Source organism: Equus quagga, chromosome 16 (genome assembly GCF_021613505.1).
Source record: "Equus quagga isolate Etosha38 chromosome 16, UCLA_HA_Equagga_1.0, whole genome shotgun sequence".
NCBI lineage: Eukaryota > Metazoa > Chordata > Mammalia > Perissodactyla > Equidae > Equus > Equus quagga.
The window spans coordinates 5,322,668-5,350,410 of record NC_060282.1 but is presented as its reverse complement, the minus strand read 5'-3'; the positions used below and the strand labels follow the sequence as shown (position 1 = coordinate 5,350,410).

General features: G+C 47.6%; 1 protein-coding gene across 2 annotated transcripts in view; it reads right to left on the bottom strand.

The window, feature by feature from the left end:
• Nucleotides 1-27,743, bottom strand: part of COL22A1 (collagen type XXII alpha 1 chain) — a 292,457-nt gene that overhangs the window by 184,942 nt on the left and 79,772 nt on the right. For both annotated transcript variants that reach the window (XM_046641629.1, XM_046641628.1), the window contains 5 exons: nucleotides 17,778-17,858; nucleotides 16,053-16,169; nucleotides 12,266-12,310; nucleotides 9,740-9,802; nucleotides 6,274-6,312 (listed from right to left, as the gene is read on the bottom strand). In XM_046641629.1, coding sequence (XP_046497585.1) covers nucleotides 6,274-6,312; nucleotides 9,740-9,802; nucleotides 12,266-12,310; nucleotides 16,053-16,169; nucleotides 17,778-17,858 — 345 coding nt within the window. The remainder of the gene's footprint in view (nucleotides 1-6,273; nucleotides 6,313-9,739; nucleotides 9,803-12,265; nucleotides 12,311-16,052; nucleotides 16,170-17,777; nucleotides 17,859-27,743) is intronic.

The window sequence follows — 27,743 nt, the reverse complement described above, 5'->3', positions numbered from 1 at the left end:
ACTTACAAGGGTCCAACTGCTGAGTGTCACCTTCACCATTCTTGAACAGGCTCACTTCATGGTAGCAAATGGCTCAGGGATTTCAAAGCCCTCAGCCTCACAGCCGCAGGCCCAGGGGGAATGCACATCTGTCTCCAGGCTTCTAAGTGAAAGCACTGACTTTGTTTGGTTTGAACTGATAGAGGTAATGTGCCTGAATTGATCATTGCGCTCAGGGAACCCAGTGCCAGGATGGCTCAGACCTGATTCTTGCTGATGCTTTCTGAAGGCATGATTTCCAGGTGCCCTGCTAAGTTCTTTCCATGGATAAAGTCACTGAACCCTCACATCAACCTTACCAGAGCATATCGTTGTTGCTATCATCTTCAGTGGACAGGCGAGGAAGCTGAGGCACTGGGGATTGTAATGACCTCGCCAAGGTTATGCAGCCAGACTGGGGCAGCAGTGGGCTCCCAAAGCCTGGGCTTCAGTCACTGCCATGTTCTGCCATCTGGACCCACCAGGCATCACACCATCCAGCATTCAGCAAATCCCCAAGACTGGGAGAGAGGGCTCTTCCCTCCAAAATCACATTGCTTTTGGATTTCACACATAAACAACTGTGGACAGGCTATATTTAAAAGGATTTTCATTATATTAAGATCTAGTATTTGGTTAAATGTCTACAGATATACTAATGTTGTAGCACCATGAAGAGAAAACTAACAAAATATATAAAATATCTCAAATCCCACTACCCCAGTGCCTTGGCCATTTTTACTGCACACACATCTTTTCATGTGTGAGCCCATATGGCTTCCTATTCTACCATTTCTTTTGCATCATGTTGAGAGCGCACCTCCCCATTATAAAGTCTTCCTAATTTTCACTTACACCCACCATTAGGTTGATCCCATTTTTGTGTGGTTGCAGTTGTTAAGAGTGCTTATAAAGAACGGAGTCAGCTCAGGGCCATTTCGTTTCTGTATCTGGTTTTCCCCTCATATGAATTGTGTTTATGATAATTACCTAGAAATTGGTTTCATTTTCTAAGCACCCGCCAGCAGCACAACACTGAGTATTCCCTAGGAAAGCCTCAAAGTGCTTTGCTGATGTGACAATTGTCCGCTCCTCCACCCCCAACACCCTGTGGCCTCAGCAGGGTCTCCCAACAGTGTCGTCACTCTCTGTGTGTGTAACAGGATGGGGAGTGGAGACAGCACAACCTGACTTGCTTAAGGACAAGTAAGAAGAACCACACTCTTAAGAGACGACCACATGGCCAGTCTGGTGGCATAGTGGTTAAGTTTGCGCACTCCACTTTGGTGGCCTGGGGTTCATGGGTTCGGATCCCTGGTGTGGACCTACACACTACTCATCAAGCCATGCTGTGGCGGTGTCAAAAATACAAACAGAGAAAGGTTGCCACAGATGTTAGCTCAGTGACGATCTTCCTTACCAAAAAAAAAAAAAAAAAAAAGGAGAGAGAGAAAGAAAAAAAGACGACTGTATGCCCAGAATTTGCATGCTTGTCTCCTCCACTGAATTGGTGAATGAGTCCCCAGAGAGCCCAACCCAGGTTTAGACTCTGTGAACCCACCACTCTCTCCCACCTGCTGGGTTCTTGAGTGCTGTTAATCAAAACAACACATATGTCACTCTCTTATGGACTTTAGAGTAGCTTCTAGCAGACTAAGGAAAGGAATAAGACAAGGGATAAATTTTTAGATGCCCCTACCAGGTGCCAGGGCCTAAGCCAGGTGCTTTCACAGGCATTATCAACCTCCTACAATCCCCCAACAGCCCCAGGGAGTAGGCGTCCATGGCCCCACTTTACAGACGAGGAAACTGAGGCTCAGAGAGACACTAACCAAAGATCACACAGCCATTGCAGAGCTGGAATCCAAAACAGGTCTGCCCAACTCCCCAAACCTGCTTTCTTTCCATCACCTGAGCCCACGTTTGAGCACAGAACCAAGGCTCCCTTTGTCCTCCTTCCCCCAGACTCCAGATTTCTAAGGAAAAGAGGGCAACCCCAGAACGGCAGAGATGCCCCCAACAGCGCTTAGGCAGGAGCCCTGAAAAGGAAAACTGGAGCCGACGCTCTGCTTCCAAACACCAGAGGGCGCTGTGGGTCCAGGAAGGGAGGATCACGGAGCGGCTCCGCGGGGTTCTTCCCCCGAAGGCTCCGGTCCCCCAGAGAAGGACTCTCAGGATGCACCAAAAGGAAGCTCCCTGGAGACTGCACACTTTGTCCCTGTTTTTATTATTTCTAAATCTTTTCTACCTGTGGGGCTCATGGTCCAGTTGATTCTGCAGACCACGTCTGCATGGATTACGGACTGACGCAGGCCCCACCCAAAGGAAAGCTTACGCAGACATCCTCATCGTGCTTATTCTTCTTCTCAACATCGAAGAACCAAGGGGCAGGAGGGGCACGGAGGTCATCACTGCCTCCCTGCTCTCCCTGACCACCTGAATTGTTCCAAACCAGCCCAGAGCAGTGGCTAAACCCCTCATCATCATCGCCACCAAAACAGCACCGAAAATTATGATAGAGAAACGAGAAGAGCAGCGTCACAGTTACTGAGCGTGGCTGTGCCAGGAGCTGTGTCAAACCCTTGATGTCTAGTTTCTCCTTTAATCCTCCCAGCAACCTCATATGTAGGAACCACTATTATCGCCTCTGCCTCCTTTCGTGGAAAAGGAAACTGAGGCTGAGAGTAGACCAAGGACAGACACACTTAAGGATAACATGAGGTGGAGCCAGAATTTGAAGCTGGATCTGCTCCACTGCACAGTCTGTGACCCCTCCACTGACTCTAGCTGGCCCTTGGTCCTGGATGACAGAGGTCTGCATTCCTCTCATCCATTCACCCACTTGACAAGTATTTATTTAATCCCAGCTGTCTCCCAACCCCTTTGAAGGAGGATCCATCCCTCCCTTTCTCTTCTTCCATGTCACCAACACCTGGGCCGTGGGCAGCTCTTTTGGGGCATCCCCTAAAATGCTACCTTCCCCCTTTACCTTAGCCTGATTTCATATATAGTAAAACACTGAGAGAGATTCACTCCAAGAACCCCCTGGTAAATATGAGGTGGAACAGGAACTAGAGAGGAGACTAGCTTCCGAAACAAGGGGCAGAGGCAGCCCACGACCACGGCACCGCACAACAGTCTTGGGCATTTGATGGGGGGCACCACAGAGGCAGTGTCGGCCTGGGAGGGTCAGGAGGCCAAGTTCTCCAGCAGTTTTCAGCTGTGTGACTTTGCACCAGTCACTCACCTTCTCTGAGCCTCAGTTTCCTCAGCTGCTGGGGAAGGGGAAATTCAATCGGCCCTCCCACTTCCTTTCATCTTAATAATAACCAGTGATTGTGTTTTCTAGCCATCTTACTGTGTGACCTTGAGAAGGTCACTTGACCTCTAAGCTGTGTTCTCCTCATCTGTGAAATGGGCATTGCAGTGCCTTCCCCGAAGTGTTGTCTTAATGATGAGACATAAAGTATGGGACATACCGTGCATGGTGCCTGGCCCTCTTAGAGGCCAGTGCACATGGTCAGGTGGTTAACTACAACGGCAAAAATGCAAAACTACACAGCCAGAATCAGAGTCATATGATTCCTAGACCTACCAGGCTCCAGTCCATCCAGCCCCCCAGCACTCTGCAATTGCTTCGGAGAGAATATTCAAGCAAAGAAACTGTTTGTTACGCCCTGTCCCAGCGCATTAGTCACCAGTGGCTTTCTTTCCTCGGTGGACTCTGTTGGTCCCCTTGACCCACCCTGACCCCCTCATCCTTGTGGGGGAAGCAGAGACTCCAAGTTACGGAAGAGAGCCCCAGGCGCTCAGGCTGGGGCGGGCTGATTACCAAATCTCAGAGCTGCCGCCTGCAAGGGCCTTTGTGCATCATCTCCTCCCATCACCTCATTCTTACAGATGAAGAAGCAGAAGCTCAGAGAGGCAGGTGACTCACCCTCGAATCATACAGCTAATATGTGGCAGAATCTAGACTCAGACTTTGCTAAAAATGCCCAACTGCAGGAGAATGTCAACCGAGGACAGAGCCGGAAGTGCCAGAGTCTGTTCAGCAGCCCGTCTCTCCTGCCAGCACTGAATACGTGAGGAGGTCTCCCAACTGCAACTGTGACCCGCAGCTTCCGGTCCTGCATGTGGTGCCGCAGGCAGGGCTTGGGGGCACCAGGGAGGTGCCTCCAGGCCTCAGGAGAATAAGGCTGCCTATCCTGACCTCAACGGGAAGGGACGAGTCAGCGATGCACCTGCCGCTCAAGGGAGAAAGGAGGCCTGGCTGTTCCTGCTAGTGACACCAACACGCAAGAAGGACAACACGTCAGTCAGAGGATAGGCCAGTCCAGGAGTTGCTGGACCCTTCAAGGGCTCCGACAGCCCCAGTCCTGACACTGAGGAGCATCTGGCTGTCCTGGTAAGGCCCTGTGCTCCGGCTCTGGGCCCACAGGAACCAAGCATGCCGGCAGCTACAGAAGCAGTTGCTGAATCTGTGCACCTATGTTCCAGGCGCCCTGCTTTTTAAACCACACGGAACCATGGAGAGTGGCCGCCGTGAGCCCCATTTTAGGTGTCAGGAGGCCCAGACTCAAAATTGATGGCAGAGCTAGCAAGTGGCTGAGTCCCCTGAACCGGGTCTGCCTGGTGCAAAGCCATGTTATGCTGTGTGTCACACTGCCTCTCAAAGTGCTGTGTATTCTTGTGCTGTACCTGTTGTGTGTGTGTGTGTGCATGCTGGTGCTTGTAATAGGGATAAAAAAAGAGGAGCTCAATATGGAATAAATGAAGACACCAAGAAATACAAGGGGGAAAATAAATACTCTCACGACTTTGTTACCCACAGACAACCAGTGGTTAATGATGGGGATTTGTTCTCAGAGTCTCTCTCTCTGTCCTCTCTCCCTGTCTCTCTGTCTGTCTGTCTGTCTCTCTCTCTCTTACACATACACAAACATAGGCAAACACACCTGCACACACAACTGGGGTCATATTGCGTAGATATTCTGCAATGTGTTTTAAAAATTAGCAAAATATTATCTTCATTTTCTAGATCACTAATGATTCTTCTAAATGTGATTTTGCATTTCTGGATGACATCTCATTATTTAGCTGTATAATGACTTATTTTACCCTCTGCCCATGACGCAGCATTATGCTTGTTTCTGGTCTTGCTTATAAATTACACTGAATGAAACCCGTGAGTGTGTACTTGCACGTATCCTTGACTTACCTCCTTAGAGTAAGTCTCTAGATGTGAAAGGACTAAATAAAAGGTACTTACAAGGAGAGCATGGGCAGGCCACTGAGGTCTCTCGGTCCACTGTAATTGAACATAGTGGCACCTGGTTTACACAACCAGCCCAGGGCAAGGAGCTCACGTGAGCCTCCTCTGAGCAGCGATACTAGCCCGAGGTCCAGCGGCTCCATGTTCTGAGTCTACAAGAGCCTGGACTCCGGTGAAATAATCAACATAAATGTATGCTATACAGTCTCGTTGCTGCCTCTCCTGGGAAATGGAAGATATATTTTTAATAGCTGGTGTGAGTGGAAAATGGCATTTTAGTGACTCTGCTTTTTATTTCTCCTTATAGGCTAACACCGTAAGAAAGCTTTCCTATTCCAAAGGAACGCCCTATGTCCCAGGCTGTGTCGACCTTGTGCATGTTATGATAAAGGTGAAAGAAGGTGCAACATTCATACGTGGGGAGAACGTTTATAGGCTCTGTCCCTTGTCATCTCCCCTTTAAACTTCTGCAACCACCTCCTGACTATTGCCCAAATTCCTCTGGTCTCCCCTCTCTCACATCTATCGGCACCTGCTATTCAAACACTCTCAGCAGGTCTGACCACGCACAGACCCTTCAGTGCCTTCCTACCACTGCAAACAAGGCCTAAACACGTTTTGATATTTAATGCCCTGCATGCTGGTCCTTGGGCCACTTCTGCAGCTCTGTACTCCACCCCCTGTGAGTGCCATCTAAGCACTGCAAACAGCCAGCTCCTGTGCAAACGCTTTCCTTCACTTACCCCTACATAATGCGCACACAGTCTTCTCTCTGCCTGGAAGCCCTGACCGCTCTGCACACTTCAGTGCCCGAGACAGGGAGGACACACACTGAGGCCGGGCGCTCAGCCCAGGAGACCTCTTCTCTCCCACCCACATTCTTACCAGGCAGCACAACAGTAGCACACACCTCTCCCAAACGCAAACCTGCCCAGCCAGCCACCCCGCAGCCCTGGAGGGTGTGAGAAAAGGGAGAGGCTTACCTTTTCGCCCTTTTCTCCTTGGACGAAAGGCCCTCTGCCCTAGAAAAGGAAAGCAGAAGGCAAAGGTTCAGGACAGAGCATCTCCCTGGCGTGACGTCACGCATGGGGCAGCACCTGGGATTTGAGATGGTCAGATGCTTCCTCATCAGCTCAGCCAAGGGGCCTCCAAAAGAGGTGATAACTATGTATTTATTGAGTGCTGATTCTCTCAAGTATCATCTAATTTTGCCAATAACTCAATATTATGGTACTATTCTTTTTTTTCCATATCAGCATTATTGAGATATTATCCACATACTGTGTAATTCACATATTTAAAGCGTACAATTCAATGGTTTTTAATATATTTACAGACTTGTGCAACGATCACCACAATCAACTTCAGAACGTTTTCATGTCCTCAAAAAGACCTCCATACCCATTAGTGGTCACTCCCCATTTCCCCCCATGCCCTGCCCTAGGCAAACACTAATCTAGTTTCTGTCTCTCTAGATTTGCCCACTCTGGACATTTTATATGAATGAACTCATACAACATGTGGGCTTTTACGACTGGCTTCATAGCCATTCTTTTCTTTCTTTCTTTCTTTCTTTTTTTTTTTTTGAGGAAGATTAGCCTTGAGCTAACATCTGCTGCTAATCCTCCTCTTTTTGCTGAGGAAGACTGGCCCTAAGCTCACATCCGTGCCCATTTTCCTCTAGTTTATATGTGGGACGCCTGCCACAGCATGATTTGCCAAGCGGTGCCATGTCCACACCCGGGATCCAAACTGGCAAACCCTGGGCCGCAGAAGCGGAACATGCGCACTTAACCGCTGAGCCACCAGGCTGGCCCAGCCAATATTTTCTTAGCAAAGCATTTTCAAGGTTCATCCATGTTGTAGTATGTATCAATACTTCATTTTATTACAGAGTAAGTGCCATTGCATAAATATAACACACATTTTATTATCCATTCATCAAGTGATTGACGTTTGGGTTGTTTCTACTTTTTTGGTTATTATGAATAACACTGCGATGAACATTTGTGTGCAAGTTTTTCTGTGAACATACATTTTCATTTCTTTTTGGTATATACGTGGGAGTGAAATGGCTGAGTCATATAGTAATTCTATATTTAACCTTTTAAAGCCTGCCAGACTGTTTTCCAAAGGAGCTGGACCATTTTACACTAGCAATGTATGAGGGTTCCGATTTCTCCAAGAGCCCGGTTGTTCTAACCTTATTGAAAGTGAGGTATTGAAGTCCCTAACCATTGTCATTGGATTATTTATTTCTCCTTTCAACTCTGTCAGTTTTTGCTTCATGGATTTTGGGGCTCTGTTGTTAGTGCACATATGTTTATAATCATTATACATATTTTGAAGGATTGACGCTTTTATCACTATGAAATGTCCCTCTTCTTTTTTATTAGTTTTTGGTTTTAAAGTCTATTTTGTCTGATGTTAGTATAGCCATTCCAACTTTTTGTGTTTTCTATTTTCAGAATGTATATTTTCCATCCTTTTGCTTTCAACCTATTTGTATCTTTGATTCTAAAATGTGTCTCCTGCGGACAGGATATAGTTGGATCCTGTTTTCATGTCCAGTCTGAAAACCTCTGCTTTTTAGTGGGTTTGTTTAGTATGTTCACATGTAATGCTATCATCGATATAGTTAAATTTACATACGCCTTTTTACTTTTCGTTTGCTATGTCTCCTGTCCTTTTTTGTTCCTTTATTCCTCCTTTACTGATCAATTTTGCATTACATGAGTACTTTTTAGTGCAACATTTTAATCTCTTTAATGATATTTTCACCACATATTTTTGAGTTATTTTCTTGGAGGTTGCTCTTGGTTTTACCATATACATTTTACTTTATCAGGATCCACTTCAGATTTATACTAACTTACTTCCAGTGAGGTTTAGAAACATACTCCTATGCAGATCTATTCCCTATTCCCCCTCTTTCTTTTTGCTATTATTATTATACATATTTGTTAAACACTCAATAATACATTGTCATAATTATTACTTTGGACTTGTCATCCCACTGCATTCTGGCCTCAACTCTTTGATGGTAAGTCAGCTGATAATCTTATTGGGGTTTCCTTGGACATGATGAGTCATTTTTTTCTCTTGCTGCTGTCCAAATTTTCTCTTTATCTTCCAGCATTTTTGCCCTGATGTTTCTGAGGATGGATCTCTTTGTGTTTATTTCGATTGGAGCTTATTGAGCTTCTTGAATGTGTAGATTACTGCTTTTTTGCCAAATTTGGGATTTTTTAGCCATTATTTCTTTGAATGCCTTTTCTCCTCCTTTCTCTCTTTCTTGTACTCCCATTATGTGCATATTGGTGTACTTTACAGGTCCCCACATTTCTCTGAGGCTCTTTTCATTTTTCTTCATTATTTTCTCTCTCTGTTCTTCATATGATGTAATCTCTATTGATCTATCTTTAAGAATGCTGGCTCTTTCTTCAGCCAGTTCAGATCTACTGTCGAGTCTCTCTAATGATTTTTTTTTCCAGTGATTATAATTTTAAACTTCAGAATTTCCATTGGTTCTTTCTAACAATTTCTCTTTATTTGTATCCTGTGTTTGATGAGATATTGTCACAATGCCTTCCTTTACTTCTTTAACAATGGTTTTCTCCAGTTCTTTGAACATAGTTTTAGTGGCTACTTTGTAAACTCTGTCTGTTAAATCTGACATCTGTGCCCTCTCACAGGCAGTTTCTGTTGCCCCATTTTTTTCTGGTGCTTAGGTAAGATGCTAGGCCCCACCTCACCCAATTGATGTGAGGGTTAAATGAAATCTGTAAAGCACATAACACAGAGCCGGGCACACAGTTAGTGTTGTGAAATGTTAACAGCTCTTCTTCCTTCCGTGTTATTTTGCACAGAGCAGGTGCTTCCTACCTATACGTAGGAGGTAAGCATGTACAGCATAGGTGACGGAGTGGCACAGCAAGTGAGCACAAGACTCAGATTAAAACCGGTGCAGGATCAAATTCTTCCTCTGCCACATCCAGGCTCCATATCACGGGCAAGTCATTCAAGTCTGAAAATTCTGTGTCATTCCCATTAGGGAAGTGAAGAGACTATGTTTAAAATGTTGTAATAAGGAGAAATGAGAGAATCCATAGGAAGCACCTACGAAGAGCAGATGGTACAGCTTGGCAATGAGCTGTTGGATGATGACAGTGTGGGATACTGAGTGAATCGCATTTGACAGGTTAATTCTTCAAGGGGACAGGCTTTGTCTTGTAGTCTGGGGTTTCCCCCTGAGCACTGAAAACCTAGAAGGAACTAATTATAATGGAAAATACAGACAACAGCCATTCACTGACCATCTCCAATGGATCAGGCATTTTATAGACAAGTAGTTCCTAGGCATTCAGCCCATTCTAGCTGACATGCATGTTTGGGGGAAAGCACTGAGTCTCCCACACTAGCCATGCAGAGAGGGGGCTTGTTACTCACCACGTCGCCTTTCTCTCCCTTGGGTCCAGGAGCTCCAACCAGCCCAGTGGCTCCCATGTCTCCCTGAGGGGTTGAAACCAGAGATGAGCATTGGGTCAGGTCCTCCAACAGAGCTCCCCGACACAGGCTGCCCACCATCAACCTTGCCCCAACTCCCTAGAAACCTCTGATTTTATCATTGCTGACTGCACCAAGAGTCCACGCTTGCCACCCCTAGAGACGGAGGAAGCATCTGAATAATTTCCCCAATCTCTTAATCCCAGGCTGCTGGTCCATGGCCAGGCCCGCAAAAGGGGAGTTAGAAGCCCCAGGTTCAAACCCTGCCCTGTTGCTTAGCATGAGAGCATCATTGCTCTTTGGGCCTCGGGCTCCTCCTCTGTGAATGGGCATGCTGTCATGAGCACACACAAGACTAAGAGCACGGCGGTGCTTTGAAAAGTGCCAGGGGTCAATCAGGGTTCCCTGATTATGCCATTTGTGTGACGAGTCTGTGCCCACGAGGGCCCTGGACCCTCACAACTGTCCATGAAGAGAGGGAGGGCAGGCAGAGGAGAAAACAAGGTCTGCAAGGGAAGAAAAGATTCACCAAGGGCCAGGCATGGTACTGGAGCCCAAATCTCCTACTGGCCCATGAGGCAACCCAAACCAGGCTTGGGTGCACAACACGGGAGCCCTCAGTCAGTTTCTTCGAGTTTTCTTTTCTCTCAGTATGCAGTTTTATTTTATGCTTTACACTCTGAGAACACATAGCTACTTTGTTTATGCTGTTCCTTGGCCTTTAATGCCCTTCCCTGTCTTATTTCTCCTGAGCAGCTCCTGTGCATCCTACTGGACCCAGCTCAGCAGGGCCTCCCACAGAAAGGCATCCTGAAGCCCTCCCTGGTAGCTTTAGGGCATCTTCTTTCGGCCTGGCTCTCCCCATATGATGCTCCACTCCTCTCTCTTCCCACTGGGCACAGGGCTGTCTGTCATTCGCTGTCAGGTTCCCCCATCTAGAACGGGCCTCGGCCCCCAGGAGACACCAGGCTGTGACTGCAGACACTACCTGAGCTAAATCTAGATAAATGGAGCCATTGGGAACACAGCTGCTTGCTCAGTGTCTTAACCATGGGTTAGGACCATTTGTCTGGTGATGCTAAAGGGCCATGTTTGCAAATTAGCTCTTGGAGAACCAGGCCTGCCCCCAGGTGGACGTATCTGTTCCCTCCTTAGGATTCCTTCTCCCCCACCTTTTGTCTCCCAGTGTCAGGGGTCAGGCTCTGCTGCCCTCACAGCCCTGGATCTGTTCAACATTGGCAAAGACATTCCACAAACAAGCACTACTCCAGACAAACATTTTCTACTTATAAGTTCACAAACCCCTAGATGTCTCTGCTTTTTTCTTCCATCTGACAGCCGAGGAGCTGAGGTCATAGCCCAGGCGGTGCTCAGTGAGGCAGAAACTCCTGCTCCCCTTCTCACACCAACTGCCTAGTCCCCTGGACCGCTGCTTTCAGCAACAGGGGAGGTGAGCCAAGGAGGCTGTGTGTGTGAGATGGTGTGTATATGTGTGATGGAGTGTGTATGTGAAAGTGTGTGTGACGGTATGTGCATATGTGATGATGTGTGTACCTGTGCTCCCCATCTAGCAGAGCAGGGGGCAGAGGAGGGCAGGGCGAGAAAAGAGGGAGGGAGATGAGGGACTCACATACAGAGGCAGGGAGGAGGGAGAAAAGAAAGACTAAAGGGACCTTAGCAGGTGCTCAAGAATGATGCACTGAATAAAGGCAAAACTAAGCAACGCAGGGGAGGGAGAGGAAGTGAGGGAAGTCATCTCTAGGTGTTTCCACCACCACTCTCCGTGCCTCTTTCAAACACCAGACCAGGTAGTGGCCACTGGATGATGCTGACCTCTTCCACCCAGCCCTTGGGTGACCATGGCAATTTGCATCTCCCTGGGTCATGGTTTTCTGAGACCAAAAAACGATGCTGGAAGAGAGGCCTGTCTAGCTCTGCAAATGTTATATCCCTGGGGAATGATGGTGAGAGAAAGGCAGCCATGACTGAGGAGAGAAGAAAGACCCCATGAGGAAACACTGGGCTTTGAGCAATTAGTGAGTTTGGAAAATTTGTGCAAAAACAATTTCATGCGGGTTAAACAAACAGAACACACAGTCTAAACAAATAGACTTTTAAAGGTCCAACCCCCAGAGTTTCTGCAATATAGATGCCTGAAGGATTGATGCAGAATTAGCTGACCACGGAGAGCTAAGCCTGTTGGAGCGAACAGGATCTGAGCCAGGGCTGTGTAACCCAACCCTTTCTTGCTCAGACTTTCAGACTCAGAAACGGAGGTTCTGATCAGTGAAGAGCCTCAGAGGTTCCAAACTTTGTGCCACTTGCTCTATCCTTCTACCTTAACAAGCTTGAAAGCAAAATACCGCAGGATAGTGATCTGACAAACCAATTTTTCTCTTTCTTACATGGAGAGCAAAGCAAAGGATTTCTTGGGCTCTAAAGTGCGCCTCTGCCAACTCCAGTACTGACCTTTGGGCCGGGGAGCCCCGCGGGGCCATCAGAGCCCTTTTCACCCTAAAGGAAGAAAGGCAAAGGAAACAATTAAGGCTCCGTTTTCATTTTTCCCCTTCCTCGTCAGTAGTTAGTTATCCACCCTACAGGCTCATGAGCCAGTCTCTTGGTAAGCCATGTGCTGACCAACAAGTTGGACAACAAAACTGGTTTTTTGGAGCTGAGAGCCCCCGCTCTTGAACTGTAAACCTCCATGGGAACTCTGACATCGTCTCCAAATGCAGCCATAGGTGAACTGAAGATAGAAACAAACAAGATGGCACCCTACCGCTATTTTTACCTGAATATGCCGTCAGTCCAATTAAAAAAAAATCATGTAGCCTGCTAATGGTTCATATAACCATTATTCACTAAAATACAAAACAAGGCACAAATACAATTACAAGTTGTACAATTGTACTATATGATACAAATATAATACAAAACAAAATAATGGCTATAGGCTACTTCTAAAAGTAAACATTGTTCACTTTTTAAAATATGTGCTATTTGTGTAAAAGATCTTATTATTGGATTTAAAAATGTGATCTGTTACGTTACAGATGCATGTAAACAGGCATACTAAAAACAAATGCAATGTGATTCATACAATGGTATATGTGTAAATCTCATCACATTCATGAAAACTGACACCATATCCATTTACACATATGAACCACCCATCACTAAAAACCATGTACACTCCTGTCACAGTTGTGTACTTAGCTACTTCAGGAACATATTTTTGTTAATGCATTCACAGATGTCATTTATACATGCAAATGGAGATCAATGATTCTCTGTGTGTGTTTGACCTCACATGGTGCCCACCAGACTACCTGTACACAGTTCATGCTCACCATGATGTTTGGCTCTAGAGATGGAAACGTGGACCCAAAAGGCATCGTGTTGAGCTAGGTGAATAATGGGAATGTTTTGTAAACTGAATCTAAGATTTAAACCACCGGAAGCCACGCCTGCCCATGGCCAGAGGTCCTCCTCCCAAGAGAGAACGCTCAGACCTCCTGGGCCGCTTGTGTTGCATTTTCTATGGAATTGAAGATGGAAGAGACAGGCAATGTCTGTTTAGTGAAGTGGTTGTTGAGGCCTCTTCTGAGGCAAGCAGAAAAGAGGCCCCCTTCCCACCCCCTGTGCTCCAGAGGTTCTTGAGCAGGCCTGGTGGTGAGCTCTCTGGGGCTGCACAGGCCTCAGCGCTACTGGGTACCTCAGCCAGGTGGTAGACTTTCGAGGACCACATCTTCTGTGTCTCATAGCCTCAGTGCTCAGCACACAGTGGATTCTTAATGTTTCTTGTCAAAAATAAGGGATGATTGAGTGAATAAAGGAACGGGTTATTGGGTGAAGCCACCCAGAGTTTGAGGCCAAGAATTTGTGAGTTGGTTGATAACCTTGAACAGCAAGACCTTGTCCTGCCAGCGAGAAAGAGAGGGCATGTTCATTTATCCCTTCCTCTCATCTGCCCATCCACCACTTATCCTTCCATCTTTCATACCCTGATCCACCTACCCATCAATTCAACCATTACTTAATGATGTCAGGCTATATATCAGTAGCTAAAAATACAGTCATGTCAAGATTCAATCTCTGCCATCTGGAACTAGTGTTATGGAAATAAGGCAAGTAAATATTTTTAATCCAATGTGATAATTGTTACGGTAGATGGGAGTTATGATAGATGGAAGCACAGGGAGAGAAAAGGGTCACAGAGTCTTGGAACTGGCAGGTGCTGAATAAATAAGTTATTGAATGAATGGATGGTGAATAATGGGAGGGAGGAAGGAGTTAAGGGAGGGAGGGAGACAGGAGAGGGGGCAGGGGGAGGGAGGAAGGAAATCACATAGACTATAATGTGCTGGGGAAAGGATTCCTTGGGGATGTCTTGAAAGAACAGCAGGCATTAGCCAGATGAAAGAGGGGGAGTGAGAAAAGATGTTCTAGTCAGAAGGGGCTGCATATGCAAATGCCAGAAGGCAAGAAAGATTATGACCCCCTCCAAGGAATAAGAAGTTCTTGCCTTGAGTGGAAATTGGGAGGGGAAAGTGGAGTGAGATGAGGCCAGAAAGGCAACTGGGGACCCCCCAGAGGCCACACAAAGTGGGAGGCCTGGGGGAGGGGATCCATAAGCCCCAAAAGGAGGTGAGTGGGGAGCCCGGGGATGTTTAGAGCTGGGGAGTGGGAAGATGGGGGAAAATGAGGATGGAGGCCTGCTTCACCCCACACTTCCCTCCCGGGGGTCCATGCCAGGGACCCCAGAAACCTCAGTGAGATGCATCCAGGACATGGGCCTGGCTCTAGGAAAAGCTGTGGACTGGACAGAGCTAGTGCTGGCCACCCTTCCTGGCACAGTCTGTCTGTGTGCACAGTGGCTGGTGGTCCAAACCTTAAAAAAGCTGTTACCCTTCTCATTCTGGGTTCTTAATGGAAAAGGATTCCGAAGGATTTGGGTTTAGACAGCTGCTTTTGTTATTTCATTGACAGGCGAGAACTGGATCAACAGGTTGTCTGTTGCCACCCTGAGCCTGCCAGGGGGCAGAGGAGGAGCCTGCCCAGCACTGTGTGTGCACCCCCCTGGTCCGCTCCCAACTTGCCCTGTTCCTAACCCTGCAGGCCGGCACCAAGCTGAGGTACCTTCACTTCACCTTCTGCCCAGAAAAGACCTCAGCTCGCAGCGTGACTGAGCCAGCTCCACTTGGCCTTCCAGCAAGTTGGGCCATGGGTTGAGAACTCATGTTGATTGAGAGCTCCTTGGTGACCCCTGTCGTCCCAGGGTCTGGCTACACCCAAGGAAGAAAGAAGGAGGGAAAAAAAGGGGAGTGAAAGACAGAGGAGAGGAAAGAAGGGAAGGAGGGGAGTCTGCCAGGACAGGCTTACTGAAAGAAAACTGGAAATTTGAGATATGTCCATTTCAATGAACTTGAACCATCATTTCCTATCTTTGCGTCTCCCTAGTCCCTCAGAAAGTCACTGAGCACCTCCTGTGTGCTGGCCCCACCCTGGGAGGTGCAGACACAGCGATGGATAGACCGCAGGCTGGAGATCCAGGCCCGGGGGCTACGGGTCCAGCAGAACTTCTTGGAGACCTTCTCCAGCACAGTTCTACTTTTTGTCATCCTTGTGTACTTCTTTGTTTATTTCTGCTCAAACAGTGGAAGACATCTTTTTCTTATCAAAAGGGCCACTGGTCTGCAGAAAAACAGAACAGATGAAGGCCTCAGGCCCTCAATGGGACATTTAATATAGGCTAGTGGATGGTGGTGGTACTGTTCATAGAAACACACTAGTTTTTAAAATTAGAAACAAGATGCACAGAACTCTACTCACATATGTAAGTAGGTTATAGAGTATGGCTAATGAAAGAAACATTGAGAAGAAAGGGATGAGGATGCACATGTAAGCCCTCAGCCATTGCTCATTCTGAGTCTCATTCTCAAACCACGTCTACTTTGATTTAGCTGCACATGAGTGGAGAGGATAAAAGTAGGAGGCAGGAAAACCTCAGGAATACATTAGTAACTTCAGGGAAACGTTCATTAGAGCTTGGTCTGAAGAGCTCCCCTCCAGTGTGCACACAAATCAAGAAACAAGAGTCCCAAGTTCCCTGACCTGAGAATCATCCAGAGCCTGGACCATCCAGACCATGTGCATGATGGGAAATTCCCACCTCCGCTGCCCATCCTAGTGACCACCCTGCCCCGCTCAACTCTGGGGCTCCGGGCTAGAGGCTGAGGGTGGATTGCAGGGGTACCTTTTCTCCAGCTGGGCAGGAGCAGTTGATTGTCTTCAAATACCCGATCTGCTCACTGCCGGCGGTGGGAGGTTGTAGCGGCGGGGGTGAAGGCTCTCTCAACACTGTCACCTGGCACTGGAAAGAAAGTTCTAAGAGTCGGAACCTGCTTCTCGTCCAGCACTGCTCCCCAGCAGGGGGCGCAGTCTGGACCTTCCTTAGAACTATGTAGGCAAAGGGAAGCCAGGAACCCTGAGGATGCTTGAAGGTGAGCACAGAGGGCAAGTCATATCTGCCCGCATGTCCTGGCGCTGTGAGGCCTTGGAGTCAGACCGGCCTGGGCCAACCTAGTCTCAGCCATTTCACTGGCCTCTCAGCAACCTGCAGGAGCTGCGTGACCCCTCTGAGCCTCAGTGTCAATCTCTGCAGAATGGGGACAAGGGCGTTTCCACCATACTGCAGTGAGGGCTATTTACTGGGACATGTTAAAGCACCCCACTCAGTGTCTCACACCCAGCAGGGGCTCAGTAATGACTTATTTCCCCACCTCACCACTGCCCTCCCTCCCTTCCCTTTATTCTCTCACACTCTTATCTGTCCTCATCCCTTTCCTTTCTCCCCTCACCCTCTCTCTCAACAGTCAGGCCCATCTGACTCCAAATTCCCAGCTGTCTATGGTAGCGACCACCACTGTGAGCCTGTGCACCGTAATCGTCCTGAGATAGGGCACACTGACCAAGCACTCACTGTGTCCTGGGGACTGGCCCTACCAAGCATTGTACATGGACTTCCTCCCTCACCCTGGGAAGCAGGCTGTATGACTATTCCCAGCTTCCAAGCAGACTTGGAATTAGGATTCGGGAAAGAGGTTGGAGAGGGAGAGACTTGAAAAGGGGTAGCGGTGGAGAGATTCCAGGGAGAGACAGATCCTGCATGGAGAGTTGGGGGCCAACTCTGGTGTGTCTTGCCCTTCCAAGGTCTGAGCACAAGCTGCCTTATCCTGTTTGGTTGACAAGCCCAGAGCACTGTGGCCTTCCTGTCCTCTGAGCACTGGTCAGCCCTTCCTAGGGACACGCTGCCAGTCTCTGCCTCTCCCTCCCCAGAGTTGGGCCTTATTGCTTGGCCTGTGGCCTCAGGTGGTGCTGACTGAGGTTAGGTTTTGCAGGACATCTGGTCCTGTCCAAAACATCCATAAGATACTTGGTCCATGCCAAAAGGTTCTTGAAATTTGGTCCGGTCCAAAATGTCTATACTGGTCCACACCAAAAAGTCCTTGATATTAGGTCATCTTTAGTCTGTGTGAAGCATCCATGGAGACATTGGGTTCATGCCAAAATGGATTCTGGATATTTGGTCCTGTCCAAAACCATTTGGCATGGACCAAATATGCTCATGGACATTTTCAACAGGACCAAATATCAAGGGCCTTGTGGACATGGACGAAATGTCTTATGGACCAAATGTCTTATAGACATTTCAGACAAGACCAAATGTCTGTTAATCAGGCTGGGACTGCAGCAGCCCCTTAGGAGGAGCTACATGTCCCTGTTCCCCCAACCCATACCCTGGTTGCCCAGGAAATGAAACCCTGGTGATGATCACCTGGCTCCCTCTCAGGTCGCATTCTGATGGCAGGTGTCCCCCTGACCCCCAACTGACCATTTCTAGGCCCTGGACACCCCCTTCCCTTCCAAAGGCCAAGTTCCCATTTCTTCCCATTGTCTCCATGCAAGAGTCTTTGCTCACCGGGCCCGAGGGGATGTCACAACAAGTCTCCAATTCTGAGTGTCGGGAGTCACAGTAAATCACGATCCGCTGTAGATCAAACTGGAAAGAAAAACAAGGACACAAGATGAGTTTGGGGACTTTGGAATCCAGAAGCCTCCTTGGTTTCAGACAGGCTCTGCTCTGGCATCAGGTCCTACCTCCTCCTCGGGGTCCTTCCTGGTCTGATCCCAGGTGACTTTCTTCCCTGAGCTGAACTTCAGAGGGAGCCTGTGTCATCTGCTCACACGCTCCCCTTCTAAAGTGAGAGCCCCAAGTGCAAGGAGGTTCGTTGGCACAAACTGAAGTCGCTGCTTTATTCTACTCTGAATGTACCATGTCCTGCCCTCCATCACATCCGTCCTCCTCGCCCCTTTCACTGTCACTGCATTTATTTAAAGCTCCTTCCATGATGCTGCTGCAACAGTGTCTGAAAATTCAGCGAATCCCTATTTTCAACCTCTCCAGGCATCTCCACATGGTTGTTTAAATAAACGTTTTAAAATAAAAGTTTGCTCCTATCACCTCTAATACCACAGAATCTTAACATAACTTAAAGAGACCATGGTGTCAAACACACACATGCACATACACAAAGGCATACACACATGTACAGTCTACAGACAAAGCCCAGGCCTTCTTGTAGGACGGTCAAGCCCTCCAAGACACAGCTCTGCCCACGGCCAGGTCCATTTCTCTTCATTCCACATGTGTACTCCATGACATCTGAGCTCACGGTTTCCCATGCCCATGTCTTTGTATGTGGTCCCTCTTCTAGAAAAGCCCTTGACAAACTAGCAAATTGTTAGTCACCTCTAAGACATGGAGCTTCATTCCTCTCCCCTTGAGTTAGGAGGGACTTAGTCACTTGCTTCTAATGACTAGAACATTGCAAAAGTGACAGCAGGTCACTTTCGAGATTAGGTGATAAAAAGACTGGCTTCTGCCCTGAGTGTGAGCTCTCTCTCCCTCTCTCTCTGTCTCATCACTCACCCTCGGGGTCACCAGCTGCCATGTTGTGAGCTGTCCTATGGAGAAACTCATGTGGAGAGGCACCAGGGCCACTTCCAGCAATCCACCAGCAAGAACTGTGGCCCTCAGTTCAACAGCCCACAGGAGGCTGCCAACAGCCACCTGAGTGAGCTTGCAGTCCCACGTGAGCTCTGAGATGACCCCAGCAATAGCCACCAGCTTGACGGCAACCTCATGAGACATCTGAGCAAGAACCGCCCAGCTTATCCACTCCCAGGGTCCCGAACCACAGATACTATGAGACAATTATGGTTGTCTTCATCCGTTTTTCTTGTTTTGGAGGAGGGGCAATCTGCTATACAGCAACAGATAACTGTCAGGATGAGTTCGTCGGGCCCTCTTCTCTACCGCGTTGCCACCTTACACATACAGCTAACATTGAACATAGCAGACTGTGCAGTAATTCTATATTCGTGTGTCATCTTCCCTGTGGGTTCCCCATACTGACCCGTGCCCCTCAGACACTGAGCTCTGCCTGCCCACATGCTTTGTCTTCTCGGTTCCCAGTCTCCTCCTTCCTGCTGTCTGCAAGGTTGGCTCCTCTCACCTTTCACCTCTGTAACCACCCACCCAAGCCTAGGCCCTCCTTGTCACTTGTTGCTCTGACACCTCATCCTGTGCACCTTCATAGCAGCACTCACCACATACGGGCATACCTCTCTTCATTGTGCTTTGCAGAGACTGCGTTTTTTTAACAAATTGAAGGTTTCTGGCAACCCTGCACTGAGCACGTCTATTGGTTGCCATTTTTCCAACAGCATTTGCTCACTTCGTGTCTCTGTCACATTTTAGTAATTCTCGCAATATTTCACATTTTTTCATTATTATTATATTTGTTATGGTAGTCTGTGATCAGTGGTCTTTGATGTTACTATTGTAATTATTTTGGGCACCACGAACCGCCATATAAGATGGTGAATTTACTTAATAAATGTTGAACGTTGTTTCGACTTCTCCACTGACTAGCTGTTTCCCCATCTCTCTCCCTCTCCTTGGGCCTCCTCATTCCTTGAGACACAACAATACTGAAATTAAGCCAATTAATAACCCTGCAATGACTTCTAAGCGTTCAAGTGAAAGGAGGAGGTACAGATCTCTCACTTGAAACCAAAAGCTAGAAATGATTAAGCTGAGTGAGGAAGGCACGTTGAAAGCTGAGACAGACCCAAAGCAAGGCCGCTTGTGCCAAATAGGTAGTCAAGCTGTGAATGCAAAGGAGAGTTCTTGAAGGAAATTAAAAGTGCTACTCCAGGGAACACACGAATGATAAGAAGGCAAAACAGACTTATTGCTGATATGGAGAAAGTTGCAGTGGTCTGGACAGAAGATCAAACCAGCCATGACATTCCCTTAGGCCAAAGCCTAACCCAGAGAAGGCCCTAACTCTCCTCAATTCTATGAAGGCTGAGAGAGGGGAGGACGCTGCAGAAGAAAAGTCTGAAGCTATGGAAAGACATTCCATGCACATGGATTGGAAGAATAAACATAGTTAAAATGTCCATACTACCTAAAGCAATCTACAGATTCAACACTATCCCAATCAGAATCCCAATGACATTCTTTACAGAAATTGAACAAAGAATCCTAAAATTCATAGGGGCAACAAAAGACCCCGAATTGCTAAAGCAATCCTGAGAAAGAACAAAGCCCGGGGCATCACAATCCCTGACTTCAAAGCATACTACAAAGCTACAGTAATCAAAACAGCATGGTACTGGTACAAAAACAGGTGTACAGATCAATGGAACAGAATTGAAAGCCCAGAAATAAAACCACACATCTATGGACAGGTCATCTTCGACAAAGGAGCTGAGGGCCTACAATGGAGTAAAGAAAGTCTCTTCAACAAATGGTGCTGGGAAAACTGGACAGCCACATGTAAAAGAATGAAAATTGACCATTCTTTTTCACCATTCACAAAAATAAACTCAAAATGGATCAAAGACCTAAAGATTAGGCCTGAAACAATAAGTCTTCTAGAAGAGAATATAGGCAGTACACTCTTTTTTTTTTTTTAATTAATATCATGATAGTTAACAGCCTTGTGAAATTACAGTTGTACATTATTATTAATCATGTTGTAGGTGCACTACTTCACCTTTAGTGCCCTCCCCCCACCCCACCTTTCCCCTGGTAACCACCAATCAGTTCTCTTTGTCTATATGTTAACTTCCACCTATGAGTGGAGTCATATAGAGTTGGTCTTTCTCTGTCTGGCTTATTCCACTCAACATAATACCCTCAAGGTCCATCCATGTTGTTGTGAATGGGATGATTTTGTCCTTTTTTATGGCTGAGTATTATTCCATTGTATATATATACCATATCTTCTTTATCCAATCATCAGTTGCTGGGCACTGAGGTTGGTTCCATGACTTGGCTATTGTGAATAATGCACTGCCTAAGTACACTCTTTGACATCAGTTTCAAAAGAATCTTTTTGGACACCCTAACCCCTCAGACGAGGGAAACAATAGAAAGAATAAACAAATGGGACTTCATCAGACTAAAGAGCTTCTTCAAGGCAAGGGAAAACAGGATTGAAACAAAAAAACAGCCCACTAATTGGGAAAAACTATTTACAAGTTATTTATCCGACACAGGGTTAATCTCCATAATATATAAAGAACTCGCACAGCTCAACAACAAAAAAATCAACCTGATCAAAAAATGGGCAGGGGACATGAACAGACATTTCTCCAAAGAAGATATACGGATGGCCAATAGACACATGAAAAGATGCTCATCATCACTAATCACCAGTGAAATGCAAATCAAAACTACACTTAGATATCACCTTACAACCATTAGAATGGCAAAAATATCCAAAACAAAAAGTGACAAATGTTGGAGGTGTTGTGGAGAAAAAGGAACCCTCATACACTGTTGGTGGGAATGCAAACTGGTGCAGCCACTATGGAAAACAGTATGGAGATTTCTCAAAAAATTAAAAATAGAAATACCATATGACCCAGCCATCCCACTACCGGGTATCTATCCAAAGAACTTGAAATCAGCAATTCCAAAAGTTCCATGCACCCCTATGTTCATCGCAGCATTATTTACAATAGCCAAGCAACCTAAGTGCCTATCAACTGATGATTGGATAAAGAAGATATGGTATATATATCCAATGGAATACTACTTGGCCATGAAAAAGGATAAAATTGTCACATTCATAACAACATGGATGGACCTTGAGGGTATTATGTTAAGTGAAATAAGTCAGATAGAGAAAGACGAACTCTGTATGACTCCACTCATAGGTGGAAGTTAAACATATAGACAAAGAGAACCGATTGGTGGTTACCAGGGAAAAGGGGGCTGGGGGGAGGGCATAAAGGGTGAAGTGGTGCACCTACAACATGACTAACAATAACGTACAACTGAAATTTCACAAGGTTGTAAACTATCTTAATCTTAATTAAAAAAAAAGTCTAAAGCTAGCAGAGGTTGATTCATGAGGTTTAAGGAGAGAAGCCATCTCCATAACATAAAAGTGCCAGGTGAAGCAGCAAGTGCTGATGGAGAAGCTGCAGGAAGTAATCCAGAAGATCTAGCTAAGAACATTAATGAAGGCGGCTACAGTAAACAAAAGAGTTTCAGTGTAGTTGTAACAGCCTTATATTGGACGAAGATGCCGTCTAGGATCTTCCTAGCTAGAGAGAAGTCAATGTCTAGCTTCAACGCTTCAAAGGACAGGCTGACTCTCTTATTAGGGGCTAATAAAGCCTGTGACTTTAAATTGAAGCCAATGCTCACTTACCATTTTGCAAATCCTAGGGCCCTTAAGAATTATGGTAAATCTACTCTGCCCGTGCTCTATAAATAGAATAACAAAGCCTGGATGACAGCATATCTGTTTACAACGTGGTTTACTGAATATTTTAAGCCCACTACTGAGAATTAGTGCTCAGAAAAAGAGATTCCTTTCAAAATCTTACTGCTCATTACCAATGCTCCTGGTCACCCAAGAGCTCTGATGGAGATGGACAACGAGATTAATGTTGTTTTCACGCCTGCTAACACAACATCCATTGTGCAGCCCATGCATCGAGGAGTAATTTCAATTTTCAAGTCTTATTATTTAAGAATGCATTTTGTAAGGCTATAGCTGCCATAGATAGTGATTCCTCTGATGGATCTGAACAAAGTAAATTGAAAACCTTCTGGAAAGGATTCACCATTCCAGATGCCATTAAGAACATTCTTGATTCATAGGAAGCAGTCAAAATACCAATATTAACAGGAGCTTGGAAGAAGTTGACTTTAACTCTCAGGGACGACTCTGAGGGGTTCAAGACTTCAGTGGAGGAAATAACTGCAAATGTGGTGGAAACAGCAAGAGAACTAGAATTAGAAGTGAAGCCTGAAGATGTGACTGAATTTCCGCAATCTCATGATCAAACTTGAACGGATAAGGAGTTCCTTCTCATGGATGAGCAAAGAAAGTGGTTTCTTGAGATGGAATCTCCTCCTGGTGAAGCTGCTGTGAATATCGTCAGAGTGACAACAAAGGATTTAGACTATTGCATAAATTTAGTTGATAAAGCATGGCAGGGTTTGAGAGGACTGACTCCAGTCTTGAAAGAAGTTCCACTGCGGGTAGAACGCTCTCAAATAACATTGTGTGCTACAGAGAAATTGTTTGTAAAAGGAAGAGTCAATAAATGTGGCAAACTTCATTGTTGTCTTATTTTAAAAAATCGCCACAGCCACCCCAACCTTCAGCAACCACCACCCCGATCAGTCAGCCCCATCAACATCGAGCTAAGGCCTCCCACCAGCAAAAACATTACAACTCTGTGACTCGCTGAAGGCCCAGATGAGAGTTAGCATTTTTTAGCAATAAACCATTTTTTTCATTAAGGCAGGTACATTGTTTTTTTATGGAAAATGCTATTTCACACTTAATAGACTACAGTATAGTATAAGTGTCACTTTTATATGCACTGGGAAATCAAAAAATTTGTGTGACTCGCTTTACTGCGATATTTGCTTTACTGCCATGTTCTGGAAGCAAACCCGCAACATCTCCGAGATATGCCTGAACATCGTTTTAGACGTATTTCTTTTCTTTCTGTTTTCTTTTTTTTTAGAGATTGGCACCTGAGCTAACATCTGTTGCCAATCTTCTTTTCTTCTTCTCCTCCTCCTCCTCCCCCACAAAGTCCCCCTGTACATAGTTGTATATTCTGGTTGTAGGTCCTTCTGGTTGTGCGATATGGGACACCACCTCAGCACAGCTTGATGAGTGGTGCCACGTCCATGCCCAGGATCCGAACTGGAGAGACCCCAGGCCACTGAAGCAGAGTGCGTGAACTTAACCACGCAGCCCCAGGGCCGGTCCTGTGTTCGTGTTTCTTAGTTTGCTTTTTATAATCTGTTTCCCCTGCTAAGCAGAACATAAACTCTGTAAGGCCGGCTCTCATATCTCATGTCTCTCACTGTAGCCCCAGCACCAGAGCTGTTGCTGACACACAGTGGGTGTCCCAGAGGCACAGAATTGATGGTTGAATGGATAAATCCATGCGTGGACAAATGGGAATCAAATGGCACTTGAGCTGAATCAATGGGCGGAGGAATGCTTATTTGATTGAATGCTGATGCTAAGCACCTCGGCCTTGTACCTCCCCTGTGCCCCTCTCTGGCCTGTGCTGCACTCAGGAGTCCGTCTGCAGCCTGACCAGTAGGTAGTCAGCTGCTCCTCTGCGTCCTGGTCCTCCTGGCTTTACAGCATGCCCCTGTAGATGAAACCCACACTCCATTGACTTGGCTCAGCGGAAACAATAGCAATTCCAGTTGTCCGTCTGTTTTATTTCCTGTAGAGACACCAGCCCACAGATGGAAGAAAATAACAAAACACAAAATTGTGCTTTTGAACAAGACCTGTTTTAAAGAGAGGGTCCTGTTTTTTGCATTAGCAAGCACAGACACCCAGCAGCTGGGCCCGTCTGGCAAGGCTTCAGGGACAGGAGTGGAGAAGAAACAGACAGAGGTTCCAGGTCAGAGATGGACCATGGACCACCTGAGACCTGGGCAGAGATGTGCTCAGGTACGGTGAGGGGGCTTGGGAGCCAGGAGGACCCCCTTTCCAACTGCCTGAAATCCCACCATTCTCTGGTCACCCCAATCCTTCCTCCTCCCCCTGTCCCTCCACCAAGCCAGGGGTCCACCTCCTGACATCCCTCTGGCCCCAGCTCCATTCTGAGACCTCTGCTCCCACTTGCGCCCTCAGCAATTCTGGGTTGAACTACTGCACTGGTCTTTGCCCCAGCCCCAGCTTCCCTCCAGGTCCCACTCATTTGCGGCTTGGTGATCGGTTTCTGGCTACAGTGTGGAAAGCAGCTAGTGGGTGCAGAGAGCTTGGAATCTGGGATTAGCCGGGCCACATCTAAGTTCCAGCTCTGCTCCTCCCTCACGGCAGGTGGTCAAGGCACACCAATTCCCTGAGCCTTGGTTTCCTCTTCGGTAAGGTGAAGATGATGACACGGGCTCGCAGGGCTGTGGTGTACACCAGGTGAGGCAAATGAGCGTGCACCCATCACAGGTGGAGCTGCAGACATGCTGGGGTCTCCCTGCTGTGTTCAAGGCCCCGAGCTATGTGGTCACAAGTACCCCAGCCTATGCTTCTGGAAGATTGACCAAGGGGTGAGAGATTTATTAATTCTCTCTCCATATACTTCACTAGTATTTGTTTTTAATCTAGAAACCCAGCCTGAAACAATAAGTGGGTGCATCATTTTGTTGACAAATGTCAGAGGCTCTGGGATTCCCCAGGATTGGGTACAAACTGGACACAGCTAATGTCAGTGGCGAAAGGAGGAGAGAGAGGGATGCTCTCAAGCCCCGAGACTCCACACGGTGGGTAAAAATGGCCCAATTAAGGGCCCGATGTGATCATCGAATTTCAGAGTCAAGGGAGAATAGGATGGAGAGTTCCAGACTCACAGTAGAAGCAAAGCTCAAAAGCAGGCTGTGAAGCTTGCACTTCTGCTTCCTAATTTTGCCACTTTGAGCAAGCTGTTCTCTCTGTGCCTGAACGTCGTCACTCAACGGGGCTGACATGGTGACCCAGCTCTGGGCTGTAGCCGGATTAGCTGAGTCGGTGCTGGCGAAGGCACGGAGCCCCAGCGAGGCGCCGGTCCAGGCAGGGCTGTGCTGCTGATTCAAGTGCTGGGGCTCAGACTCCACGTGGGGTCGGCCCGCCGCACAAAACTAACAGGCTGGAAGGAAGACAAGAGCAGCCGGCAGCCGCCTTCCCAGTCGGAGCACAAGTGCGCTTGTCTCTTGGTGATTCTCTTTTGCCTCAAAATGAATCGTGGCTTTGGGGCTGGAGCAAGAGCAGCAACGCGGGCAGCCCCATAACATCTGGGCCGTGACCCTGCAGAGAAAGGCGGCCCTCTGCATTTGCTGCCCAGAGGGAGGCTGCGGGGGCTGGTCCCGGCGCCAGGACCCGCCACGGCACGAAATGGCCGCAGAGAGCTGGAGGCATCAAAATTGACTCCCCTGCTTCCTGAGAGGGGTTACGGCTTCTTGGCGACCAACGCCATTCCAAACAATCCGGCGGTTGGCAGAGGCCTGGGACACAGGAGCAGGAAATGGGAAGAAGGGAAGGCTGATAGGGCCTCAGCAGAGAGACTGGGGGAGAGGCCTCAGGAGAGGGATGGGGCGGGGCCTCAGGAGAGGACGAGGGGCGGGGCCTCAGGAGAGGGATGGGGCGGGGCCTTAGGAGAGGGACGAGGGGCGGGGCCTCAGGAGAGGGGCGAGGGGCGGGGCCCCAGGAGAAGGATAGGGGGAGGAGCCTCTGTAGGGCAAGTGTCCCAGAGAAACTCCCCCTGAGAGGCCAGGAACTCCTCTTCTCACCCCCAGGGATCTGAGTCTCCTCCTCTCCCTGCTCAGTGCTCTGTTCAGGGACTGGCACCTGCTCCACTGGCCTAGGTGCCCATCCACTCACTTGCCAGCACCCAGCCCCTCCCCCAGCACACGGGCCCTGCCCCAGCCCAGACCCCGGGCCTTTCTGGTCAGACCCTAACCGGCCTCACCCTCCTTCTCCTTCCCATCCACCCTGCTCTCTGCAGCCCCAGGGAACGTCCTCCAATACAGCCCTGACCTCTCCCTGCGCTGCCTCAACTGTTTCCGAGAGCAGCCGACTTCTCCCACAGGCCGACCCCAAGGCGGGTGCATGGAAAGGCCTGGCCCCTGCCTTCCGCCCTGCCTCACCCCACAATCTACTTCAAGCTCCTGCCTCTCAGGATGCTGTGAGCACAATGCCGCGATCTACCGCCTGGCTGCAGGCTCCACTGCACAAACAATCCTACTCATCCTTCAACGCTCCTCCCAGGAGTCACCTCCTCCAGGAAGCCACCCCTGCTCACTCCTTCATCAGATACCTTTCCTCTGGGTCTTGTAATATCTGATGCTTATTTCTGTTGTGGAATTTATTCAATTAGACCAAAATGACCTCAGTGTGCATCTGTTTTCTGAGACTATAAATGTCTTAAAGTCAGAGATTATTTTCTATTCATTAAACATAATGTTGGGGGCCGGCCTGGTGGCACAATGGTTGTGTGTGCATGTTCCGCTTCAGTGGCCCAGGGTTCACCGGTTCTGATCCCGGGTGCGGACATGGCACTGCTCGACAAGCCATGCTGTGGTAGGCATCCCACAAATAAAGTAGAGGAAGATGGGCACGGATGTTAGCTCAGAGCCAGTCTTCCTCAGCAAAAAGAGGAGGATTGGCAGAAGATGTTAGCTCAGGGATAATCTTCCTCAAGAAACAAAAACATACTGTTGAAAGCCTACTGTGTGTCAGGCAGATGAAGTGACAGACAAGACAGAACAGCAGCCACTGTCATGGAGCTGGCATTCTCCCAGGGAAGACAGACAGTGGCTACTTGATCACACAAACCACCC